This window comes from Gopherus evgoodei, chromosome 7 (assembly GCF_007399415.2).
Source record: "Gopherus evgoodei ecotype Sinaloan lineage chromosome 7, rGopEvg1_v1.p, whole genome shotgun sequence".
NCBI lineage: Eukaryota > Metazoa > Chordata > Testudines > Testudinidae > Gopherus > Gopherus evgoodei.
In genome coordinates, this window is record NC_044328.1 from 6,195,434 (window position 1) to 6,207,476 (window position 12,043).

Genomic DNA, 12,043 nt, shown 5'->3' on the forward strand with positions numbered 1-12,043 from the left:
AATGGAACTGTGACATTCATTCAGCACAACAACATGTCTGTAAGCAGAGTAGAACTGCTCATCAGAGGTTACAGAGGGTTAACCATGATGACAGGTGACACTGGAAATCCAACAGACTCTCCTATAGATGATGGTTGGATGGGAGGAGTTTAGTAATAACATCCTCCCCCAGGGAAGTATGCTTTTCCCTCAGCTGTTGGTTGTGGGAATCTATCAGTGTATATCGGCCTATAAAAGAATATCACTGACTAACTACCTGGCGTGTGGATAGCAGGGTCTGACAGCTAGGGCTTACCTTGGAGTAAAGCTATGAGGTCACTGTAAGATGTGCCAGGTAATCCTGGAGGACCTGGGGGTCCTGGGAGCCCAATACTGAGTCCATTATCTAGGAAATTAAACACATTTAGATGTGAGGACAACAGCAACATTGGCAGGCTAAACATCACATGTGCCACTGAAACATAATCACTATTGCAGTGGGAGAAACAGAGTTGGGTGGCTAATTTACAGCCAATAATTCCTGTAGGGTGAAATTCACCTCCATGCAGAAGGTCAACCGAAGGCTAAGGCCTATGTACCACTTACAATCCATTCAAATCAGGCCTCAGCTGATGCATAGGTCTTGTGCTGCCCCTCGTCACCAGATGGGAATTTCACCCACTGTGAATCTAGCCTCTTTCTCTGCTCCTGGAATAGCCTCAGATTTCCTCAGCAAGTAGCTCTCTAAATCTCTTAGTCTATGGACCGATCATGCATATTCAACCTGTGTGGGTTAGCTGTGACTGAGCCAATGAATCGCATGGTATTACTCCCCTGTTCCCTTACTGGATAAGCACATCATGCTTTCAGCGCAAATGGGGGGATGTAAAATTTGGTTTCTGCAAACAACAGTAGCTCGCAGCTTTGAAATTTGCTTTGCCAAAATGTTTCTGCCAGTAAAACTTGGCCACATAGTTTGAACTGCTCCTAGAGGGCATTAGAATCCTCTTGGGTGGGGTTTCAACTAAACAACCAGTTGCCAACTAGAATGACAAAAAGTAGCTTTCCCCCCTGGAACTGTCTGGTTAATAGGGTCCAATCATTCAGGGTCTGATTGTAAGAGGTGCAGAACAGGGAACTGAACCAGGTGTCCCGAGTCCTAACCTAACCACTGGATCATCCTTCTTTTCTAAGTTTCTCTAAGGAGACCTCTGTGCTGGCTGTCACTCTATATATGCTAGCAATACATGCCCTCACTTAGGGCCTGATACAAAGGCCACTGAAGTCAATAGGTGCCTTGCCATTGACTTCTATGGCTTTTTGAACAGGCCCTTGGGGAGAATACAGAGAACCACACACTAAAAGGGATAATTACTTGTTATGTAGCTTATAACCCGGCTGGTCAACTCGTCATAGTTCAGTGATAGAGCCAAGCCATCTCCTCCGGGTCCAGGCGGGCCTGGGGGCCCCTGTGGTCCAACTAGATACTGACGGACTTCTTCTCCTGAAATGGAAAAGGAAAATGAGTCTTTTGTGCTGCTGGTTGCCCCCAAAGGGTGGGAAGGAATCTGGTGCAAGCATTCACAGTCTGACAGCAGGGCTTCCTAGCCAGGGGCTTGCATGGAAAGATGGACTCTCAAACCTGCCGGCAGGATGCTCCCACACATCCCAGCTCCCTATGCACATCTGCCTGGGTATTGTATTGGGAGGTGAGTAGCTCACAGAGTCTGGACCTCTTTCGAGGTGGGGGTTCCCAGGAGAGAGACATACCAGCTCTGTTCTCATCGAGCTGCTGCAGGGATCTGCTCTGCTTGCATTCAGCAGGCTGAGCTATTTCTTCAGAATCCACCCATACCAAGATCCTGCTTACAATTCACAATTAGTTTGTATTTCCTTTGTTGTTGGTTTCTAGCAGGGAAAGCTAAGCTCAGATACAGCGCCTGCTCCTGCTTTTTAATTGGATTTTCCATCTGGCTTGACTCAAGCACAGAGAGGTCAAGTGATTTTCCCCCAGGGAGTCAGTTGCTCAGCCAGGAGTAGAGCTCTCTGCAATCCCTTGCTGTCACCATGATTTAAACCTACTGTACATCTCTGCCATGGGATTCCCCTCTGCTCTGAGGCATGATGAGATTACATGATGAGCGCTCTAATAATAGAGATTATAGCTTTTTACTCTCAAACAGGAGCCAAGACTATCCAGAGTTAAATCATCCCAAACCAAGGGATAGAAACCCTTAATTTTAGGTTAGGAAGAAAATTTCCCTGGAGAGAGGTTTCACCATCGCAGCCTGCTGCAGGGTTTCTTCTTCTGACACAGCTCGTGCTGGTGACAGCGACAGGCCACTGGTCTGACCCAATTCCGATGTCCCTAAGCAAGACCCAGTCAGTCCCGAGCAGCAATGGAATCTGCAGCCCTCACTGCTTGGGACACTCACTCTGCAGCATGGCCAGGATGTCTTCGTAAGTCAGGAATCTTGAGGAGGAGGAAGACGAAGAGCTTGACATCTCAATATTGTAACCGGAGCCTGTGAGAATGGAAATGTTTCATGTCACGTAGGATGAAGACTGACATAAAGAGAGGCAGCTCGAAAGGAAATTCTTTGGTGTGCCAGGCAGTGACAAAGAAATGGACTCGCACTGGCCCAGTGGGTGCAGCTTAAAACGTGGCTCTGAGGGAAAGACTTTCCACTCATGCGCAGGGTGATGAATCCAGGGCTGGATCACAGCGTGGTCAACCAGTAAGTATCATCCATGGGACAACAGAAATGAAACTAATGGCCTGCCACTTGGGAAAACATGAGCCTCTGCTCTCTTGACCTAGAATGAATTCTGTATAGACAACCAGAAGCACAGGAGCTTCCGTCTCTTTGTAGATCCCTAGTCTCTGAAGGACAAGACAATGGCAGACAGTCTAATCCCAGCAAGCAGACGGCAGTACTGTCACATACATGCTGCCCATAGTGACAATGGCAGATTACACTCCCATCTGACTCTCCAGGAGTTTAGGAGGTTGAGGGTCTAGCGTTCAAACTGAGACTATCTAAAAGGCAGTAAGAACTGGCTAAGCCTAATGTAAAAATGAGACAAGACACGCGGCTCAATTTTGCCCCCTTCACTCATGTGGAGCCGCATGCCATTCTTTGTGTTGCCCCACTGGACTGATTACAGAGTCAGACATTTTATAATCACGTTGGAGCATTGCTCCATAGACACCAGGAGCCGCTCCAGCACAGAGCTCAACAGCAGGTCACATTCTGATCTCAATTACGAGAACAGGATTGGTGCATAGCACTTAGGTAAATGGGAACGTGGGGCTTACTCGTCATGGAGCTCATAACACGCTTGGCCAGCTCGGCATAGTCCAAGGATTGTCCGTCAATGGTGGTGATGATTCCTGGTGGCCCGGGGGGTCCGGGTGGGCCTTGAGGTCCAATCAGATAACGCCCAATGGTGTCACCTAATGAGGAAAAAAGGTGAAAGCCGAATCAGCTGTGTGGAATGGTGTGACATGAGGAGAGACTGTATGGCAGGGTCTGAAGGGAGCCTGGTCATGTGGATCCTCCCTGGTTGCGTATTATGGACCATCTGAGGATGATCACACAACACTGCTTCACTCACTGGACTCCTCTCTCCTCGGCCCATGGAAGTGTGGGTGGGTTTAGATCCTTGCAGTAGGGGAGCCCATATCAGAGGGGCTAGTGCTGACCCATGTATAGGATGCAGAGCAGCAGGTTGGGTTGCAGCCCATGACGGGTTGGCTGCCACACTTGGGAGAATTATGAAGAGCTCAAGACTGGAGGAAGGCTGGAAGCCATCCAGGGAGGATGGGAGAGGCTGGGTCTGAGGGAACCCAAGCCTTTGGTCCTGTTTAGCTTCCCCCTCCCGTGCTAGCCCATGCTGGAGCTGGGGGCACTGAATAATTTCACCTCCGCAACGGCCCATGGATCTTGGGTGGTGGGACTGCCAGGAGCAGCTGAGTGATGGGCCCTTGTCAAAGCCCGAAGTCCCTGGTTTTACTTACTCTGCAAGTACTCGGCAACGTACTGCTGAATCTCCTGCAGTGAGCTTCCAGCTGGGCCTGGGGGACCGCGAGGGCCGGGAGGACCTGGTGGACCCTGGCTGTGTCTTGAGTTTGAAGATCCGCCTGAAGAAATAAAATAGGCCAATAGTTTTTAGCATCAAGAGAACAGACCAAAGACTGGTAAGGTCAGAGCAGGCGCTGAGCCCTTCACGGGGTGTGGGAAAAGCCATGCTAGTATGGTAAGGGCTGAGAGGGACCCATAGTAAATCACCTAATCAGGCTGATAGAGGCACATAACACTGGCGCTCCAGGCTTTGCACTGGCTCCCAGTTCTGAGTGCAATTCTGGGTATTGGCTGTTATTATATGTAAAATCTTAAATCTATCTGAGCTATTTCTCTGACTCATCACCACATCACCTGAACATCCCACAGTCCTTAATGCATTTCTCCTCACAACACCCCTATATGGCAGGGCAGGCCTCTGATCTCCGTTGTACAGAGGGGAAACTGAGGCACAGAGAGCGACTTGTCCCAGGTCATACAAGAAGCCTATGGTGGAGCAGTAACTGGACCCCAGGTCTCTCAAGTTCTAGGTTCATGTCCTCACCACTGGACCAGGCTTCCATTCGATGCCCTCCCAAAATGCCCTTCTCTGAGCCACCTCTCCCACATCATCACCATCAGCTGGTAGGATCCTGCTGTCTGTCACTAGCATGAAAATCCTGGGCAGAGCATTTCCTACGATGAGCTCCGAGCTCTGGAATTTGCTCCCTTTTGCAATCTGCCAGTGCACCTCTACGGGAACCTTGAATTGGATTTATGGTTGCTTTAGGCCACTGGTCGTTTAGTCAGAAGGTGGAGAATGGGAACAGTGGGGAATAATCTGTGTTGTGGTTTAACGTTGGCAATAGATACTGGGCCAAATTCATCCCTGGTGGGACTCTGCCAACACATCCCCTCCACGATGGAGCTACAAGGCGCCCATGGCATATAAAGGAACTAGGCCCAAGTCTCCTCTCACACTGGTGTAAATGAGGAATCAATGGGGTGACACTGGTGTAAAGAGTGAGATCCGAACACAATGCCTGGATCTCAGCGATCAGGCCATCGAGGCAATGCAGTCCCAAAGGACTGAAGTATCAGAGGGTAGCCGTGTTAGTCTGGATCTGTAAAAGCAGCAAAGAATCCTGTGGCACCTTATAGACTAACAGACGTTTTGGAGCATGAGCTTTCGTGGGTGAATACCCACTTCCTCAGATGCATGCATCTGAGGAAGTGGGTATTCACCCACGAAAGCTCATGCTCCAAAACGTCTGTTAGTCTATAAGGTGCCACAGGATTCTTTGCTGCTCTTCCAAAGGACTGAGTGGTTCTTGCGATGCAGAAAATGGAAAGGTGCGATTCTGAAATTGTCCACTTTGGGAGAGACTTTGGGAGATGTTCAGGAGTGCCTAAGAGGCTTAGGAGCACAAATGCCATTGACTTTCAGGGGGACCAGCCCTCCTAAATCCTTTTGAAATTCTCTCTCATTAATGTCAGCATTTCCTGCTACACAGGACTAGATAGAGTCTGATCCTCTTACCTGTTGAAGACGCTCCTGGGATGCCGGGAGCCCCTGGCACGCCTGCATCACCTGGAAACAAGGGAGAGAGGCACAGGTAGCCTGGATCAGACAGCAAGGGATTAACTCATCCCTTGGGTAGTTTATAATGGCTGATGTGCATGTCCCCTTCCAGCCCCTGCACTGATTCAGTCTGAGATGGGGTCATCTCACACTCAGAGGCACGATCATGGACTGGGGTGAAGGGACAGGGCACAAGCAGTCTTCACCAATCATGCAGTGAGGCAAGTAAGGGCCAGCAGCAATGGCAGATCCTGTGCTCAGGGCAGTGCAGTCACTGTTCCCTTGGTGCACCCAAAGAGGGTGGCAGGCCCATGCTTTCACCCTGCACCAGCCCAGGAGGAGCAGGCTGCCTCAATGAGAGGCCTGGGTGTGAAAGGACTGCAGGTTCAGGGCATGAGGAGGAGGAAAAGTTTTCTTTTCACAAACCTTTGTCTCCTTTGGGTCCTCGAGGCCCTGCAGGTCCGGGAGGTCCCTGGATGGCAACTCCAGCACCTGTCCAACCAGAATGCCAGGAAAAGGAGTCAGAAGTACACAGGCAGAAAAGCCTTGGGGGAGATTCTGGCCACACTGAAGTCAATGGGAGTTCTGCCATCGATTTCAGCCGGGCCAGGATTTCATCGCCTGGCTCCAAAGCAATTAATGCAGAGAAGGAAAGGCATGTGTGCAGACTGACCTGAAGCAGAGATTCCTGGGAGGCCAGGCTGACCTGGTTCACCTATATGAAACACACAGAGAGAGGCCAGTCACACATTCCTGCTGTTATAATATCCCCCCATCTGACAGCAGTGCTGTACCCTAGAATCCTAGTTACCTGTGAATCCTCGTGGGCCCGGTGAACCTGTGAACCGGAAAACAGAGGCATTGTTAAACTGTTCACACCCACAGGCCCTGATCGAGTACACAGAACACAATCACAGCATCTGATTTTCAGGGCTGAACTGGGTATTTTAACCCCGCCAAGGGAGGGAATTCCCTCCTCTCCACAACTTGCAGAGCACGGGTTTATGTTTAGCACTCCCACATCCACACACGCTGCTAAGCACATCTGAGTCCCAGAAGACCCTGCAGGTCAGCAAAGCCAAGGGGAGGATGAGCACCATCTGTGACCATGTCAGTGGCAGGTCCTGAAGGAATGGAATCGCTCTGTGGCTAAGGCAGAACAGAGATGGGCCTGGACAAGACCAATGAACGCCCCCAAATCATAACCCAAACTGCGTCAGATGCCACGCTTTGCAAATGGATCTTGTCTCTTTGATGGCAGAACCAAAGCTCCGGTTCCAAACATCCCTGAATTTTACGGGCACTCGAAATCTAGATCGGAATGTCATGGCTCGTCACTGCCCTGGCTCCTGACCTGGAATCTAATTAGCTGCCACAGAGCCAAGGGAGAATCTTATTTATTATTTGTACTCAACAAGGACAAGTGCAGAGTCCTGCACTTAGGATGGAAGAATCCCATGCACTGCTACAGACTAGGGACCAAGCGGCTAGGCAGCAGTTCTGCAGAAAAGGACCTAGGGGTTACAGTGGACGAGAAGCTGGATATGAGTCAAGAGTGTCCCCTTGTTGCCAAGAAGGCTAACAGCATTTTGGGCTGTATAAGTAGGGGCATTGCCAGCAGATCAAGGAACGTGATCATCCCCCTCTATTCGGCATTGGTGAGCCCTCATCTGGAGTCCTGTGTCCAGTTTTGGGCTCCACACTACAAGAAGGATGTGGAAAAATTGGAAAGAGTCCAGCAGAGGGCAACAAAAATGATTAGGGGGCTGGAGTACATGACTTATGAGGAGAGGCTGAGGGAACTGGGATTGTTTAGTCTGCAGAAGAGAAGAATGAGGGGGGATTTGACAGCTGCTTTCAACTATCTGAAAGGGGGTTCCAAAGAGGATGGATTTAGACTGTTCTCAGTGGTGGCAGATGACAGAACAAGGAGTAATGGCCTCAAGTTGCAGTGGGGAAGGTTTAGGTTGGATATTAGGAAAAACTTTTTCACTAGGAGGGTGATGAAGCACTGGAATGGGTTACCTAGGGAGGTGGTGGAATCTCCTTCCTTAGAGGTTTTAATGTCAGGCTTGACAAAGCCCTGGTTGGGATGATTTAGTTGGGGATTGGTCCTGTTTTGAGCAGGGGGTTGGACTAGATGACCTCCTGAGGTCCCTTCCAACCCTGGTATTCTATTCTATTCTATTCTATTCTATTCTATTCTATTCTATTCTATTCTGTGGTAGCTCCTTGGAGCACTGTCATGGCCCAGAGCCCCCCCCACAGAACAAAAAGACAGTTCCTGCCCTAGAGACAGGGCATTGCTTATCAGTATGAGGGTTTGGCGCTGAGGCACTTTACCAGTGACTTGAAAAGCCAGCTCTTGGGGAAGGCTCATGATGAGTCGGAGCAGTAGGATCTGAGAGAATGGACTCACCTTGGTCTCCCTTTGGCCCTGGTGGGCCTGGTGGACCTGGTGGGCCTGCGAAGAATGTTTCTGTAATGAAGACAAAAGGGTTGTTTAATGTACACAAGCAGACACAGCCATGGAGTGGAGGAGCATGACATGTCCCCCTGTCTACAACTTCCTGAAGCCAGGGATCGCTGGGGGTTCATTTGAATCACAGAGGGACAGAGAGTTTCAGAAGGATCCAACACAAGAATCAAGTGAAAGTACCTACCTGAGTTGGGCACGAAGGAACCTGGTCTGCCTGGTGGGCCTGGTGGGCCTGGTAATCCTTCTCCTAAGCCAGGGAGATAGAACAATACTCAGAAGGGAGGGTACAGGCCAATGAATACAGCAGTCTGCAGAGCAGAGTCGCTGGATTGGCAAACCTGGGGCCAGTTTCTTATTCTCACTGCACCTCTATCCCGCATTAGTCAGTCACGCCCTGCTGTAATACTGGAGGATCACAGCACAATATAGTTAGGGTGAAACTCCATTTACAGTGTGGTGCAGGAAAAATCCCAGAGTGCCTCAGTGCATTCAAATGGCCTTTTCACTCCTCATCCAGTGAAGCTTTACTTACAGAGGAGTTTTCATTACATAATAAACAGGGCCCATGCTGCTCAGCTCCTGGGGCGGCAGCAATCACCATCTACCAGCTAGTTTTTAAGTGCTGCATTGCACAAGGATTGTCACCTCCCCCGCCTCCTCCGCTCTGGCTGAGAAGAGGAAGGGAAATTACCACTAGCCCACTGAAAGGGGAACAAGGAGGCATCCTTAGCAACCAGGCTAGACCACTGGGCAGTTGAGGACTGAAGATGCTACAGCTGCAAAGAAGAGTTGGCACTCTTTCGCCTTTCAGGGTGAAGACATGACTTTCCTGGCCGAAGATTCCCCACCATCCTTCCCCCAGAGGTCAGGGCCACCAGCAAGTCCAGGGTGTGGGGGAATTTTGCTAGACAGTTCCTTTCCCGTTATCGTAAAACTCCCCTTCTACTGAAGCGTGTCTGTGTGAACACATGGGGTTAAATCCTGACCCCGTGGAAGTCAAAGGCAAAACTCCCATCCACTTCCATGGGGCCAAGATTTCTCCCACAGAGTTTCAGAATTACTCATCTGGGGGCACATGACAAATCGACTGTAAGCCGCCCCTGCCCCCCCCTTCCATGTATGTGGGGGGAGAAGGCTTTACCTGCTGGGCCGCGAGGTCCAGGTGGTCCCTGGATGGAAGCACCTGACAAAAGAAAAGAATCAGATGCGTTCAAGAATATTTGCACAGCAAAATGAACAAGTTGAAAGCATGCTGCAGGCTTTATTCCACCCCGTGATCTCTCCTCTCTACTGCACCATATGTAATACTCTATTATAATATATATACCTGGGGGTCCTGGAGGGCCGGGGGGGCCTGCTCGTCCCAGTAAATCTGATGAAACTGGAAAAAAAAGAAAATATTTTTGCTCTGGGTGGATTAAGGCAAGATCCTTGGTACAAGGCCTCATGGGTCAAAGGGGACCTTGACACACCCATGATTCTGAGAGGGCAGTGTAGGGGCCCCCCTTGCTAGTCCCTTGGTGACCATGAGAACAGGCAGCAAGAACTAGGGCAGGTGAGGTTTGGATGGACAAAGAAACAGCAAGGAATCTCTCTGGACAATGAGGACCTGTGAGAAAGACCAGGGAGGCCAAAGATGCTGGACTAGGATGACGGGACTTTTCAGGAGGAGGAAGTGTTTTTAAAGGAGGGCCTGAATTTTTTGGTGAGCGGGGGAGAAGGCCAGTTTTTGATGAATCTGGGCCCTGGATAGTCTTAATTAGAGATGGACTCCAGCTCAAAGCTGAGATGTGAATCCCAAGTTCGGGGGTTTTCAGATCCAGGATTTGGGTTCGGCCTATTATAGAACTATGGAGCAGTCACAAAGTTCTGTTCCAGATCTGAATTACTCCAAATTTAGTGTTTGCATATGGGGGGCAGATTGGGACCACGTTTAGTCTTAATCCATCCTTGATCAACATCCCAGACATACTTACAAAAGCTTTTCAGAGCATAGTACAATAATCCAAGTATAATAAAAAACTGTAATAGTAATTGGTTGCAAAATGCACACTGTATTACATAAAACAAATAGATTTTCCCCAGAGGATACTGCTGTTAATTCAATTCTGTTTCTGTCACTTCTGCCTTGAAATTTACATTTCTTTCCCTGCTGATTTTTGTCCTCAAATATTTGGGAGATTCTGGCTCTTGGTCCTCCGCCACATCCATTTAACGTCACTTTAGGCTGCTTACTTCTTTGCAGCGGGCTTAGTATTAGTTTTGTTGTGAGCACAGGGCAGCTGCATGTTCTTGTGGCCTAGTGACCAGAGCAGTGCAGTAAGACTCAAAAACACAACACGAGTTTCAGTCCTGGTTCTGGCCTGCTAGACCATTGAGCAGACAATGTCAATGCCCTGTGCCTCAGTTCTGTAAAATGGGGATAATGATATTGCCCTCCTTTGTAACATGTTCTGAGCTCTACCAATAACAAGCGCTAGATATTATTATTGTCATCGTACAGATACCATAAGCCTCAACTAAACCACATGCCCACTCTGTTTACAACATATTGAGCTAGAGGCATCTCAAGTTGAAGGACCCTCCTCCTGGGTTGGTCTCACCCAGTAACTCTTCATGCTGCCAATAAAGAACAGAAGCAGCATCTCTTCTTACTTTGAGATAATGAAGTTGCAACTTCTGATCTGATGGTTTCCATAACGGTTTCACCTGCGAGCCCTCTCTCGCCACGTGGACCTTCATCAGGAACAGAGAGAGTGTGGGTTATTCAGCCAATAGAGGACGAGCTCTACCTTCTGAGAGACCTGCAAGGCTGCAGGCTAATGTACCAGCTTCTGATCTCCTCTGACATGGCTTCAGATTTTGCTTTTTGTTACAATAAGATGGGTGGGTGACACAAATTCAATCCTTGATGGACATTCATCCACATCTAGAAATTCCTGCATAATCTGCCATTATTAACAAGATCAGTTCAGGATCCATCTCTAGCTCCCACCTTTTTATACAGCAGGATCCCTTGATCAGGACCATAGTCCAGATCCTCAAAGATATTTAGGCACTTAACTCCCACTGAAATCAGTTCCAATGGGAGTTAGGCACCTGAATACCTTTGAGGATCTGGGCCCATATAACAGGAAGGCAGCTTTGATTGGAATGTGCTCTACTAGATAAAATAATAATAGATGTGTCTATGGCTGTAGCTTTCACACAGAAGATATTTGGGTACTCCCCACCCACTCCTCTGGGGCAGCGGTAGGGAGATATGAAAATTGGGAATTTCTTAAAAGTTTAATTAAAACTATGAATGCAGATGAACGAGCCAAAATGAAAAGATCTGCAGACAAAAGAGAAAGAGATTGTGCAAGAAGCTGAGAAATAAGGAGCGAGACTGAAAGATTTTATGAAAAAAAAAGTAATGAATGCAGTTCATTCAGAGGCAGGCAGTATGCTAGGCAGACTGTGTACCTTGCAGTCCGGGGAGACCAGCTGGCCCAACAGGACCTGGTTTCAAAGGACAAACAAAAAACAACTGCATTAGATTTCCATGGCTGTATTTAACAGTATCAGGGACAATCAATAGGCCATTGAAAAGAGCTGAGAACATCAAATAATACATTTGTCCATGCAAGTGAATTAAATCAGGATAGGAGCATGAATTAATCAGCATGCCAGTGGATACTGGAGGTTCTGGAGAGATGGTTTTTAGTTCAATACCTGGCAAATAAAGCACATGCTCCATTTAGACTGGTGAAATAACCAGGCAGGTGTGGGGTCTAATACAAAGACAACGGGCCTGATCTACTCTGCCTTGTCCCTTCCCTTGATGAATCTTAGGAATAACACCACTGAAGCCAAAGGAGTTATACCACTGTAAGAGGTAGACAGGTGCGAGAGGAATCAGCACCTCTGAGCTTTGCACTGACTCCATTGTACTGGAGG

At 48.7% G+C, this 12,043-nt stretch overlaps 1 protein-coding gene across 1 annotated transcript in view; it reads right to left on the minus strand.

Annotated features, from left to right (window-relative positions):
• The window catches only part of COL17A1 (collagen type XVII alpha 1 chain), a 65,465-nt gene that overhangs the window by 6,138 nt on the left and 47,284 nt on the right, over positions 1-12,043 (minus strand). Inside the window, exons 37-51 of the mRNA XM_030571033.1 lie at positions 11,570-11,605; positions 10,760-10,840; positions 9,432-9,485; positions 9,246-9,287; positions 8,289-8,351; positions 8,045-8,104; positions 6,437-6,463; positions 6,299-6,340; positions 6,052-6,117; positions 5,584-5,634; positions 4,001-4,123; positions 3,299-3,436; positions 2,415-2,504; positions 1,355-1,483; positions 296-385 (exon numbers count right to left, since the gene is read on the minus strand). Of these exons, the coding sequence (XP_030426893.1) occupies positions 296-385; positions 1,355-1,483; positions 2,415-2,504; positions 3,299-3,436; positions 4,001-4,123; positions 5,584-5,634; positions 6,052-6,117; positions 6,299-6,340; positions 6,437-6,463; positions 8,045-8,104; positions 8,289-8,351; positions 9,246-9,287; positions 9,432-9,485; positions 10,760-10,840; positions 11,570-11,605 (1,092 nt within the window). The remainder of the gene's footprint in view (positions 1-295; positions 386-1,354; positions 1,484-2,414; positions 2,505-3,298; positions 3,437-4,000; positions 4,124-5,583; positions 5,635-6,051; positions 6,118-6,298; positions 6,341-6,436; positions 6,464-8,044; positions 8,105-8,288; positions 8,352-9,245; positions 9,288-9,431; positions 9,486-10,759; positions 10,841-11,569; positions 11,606-12,043) is intronic.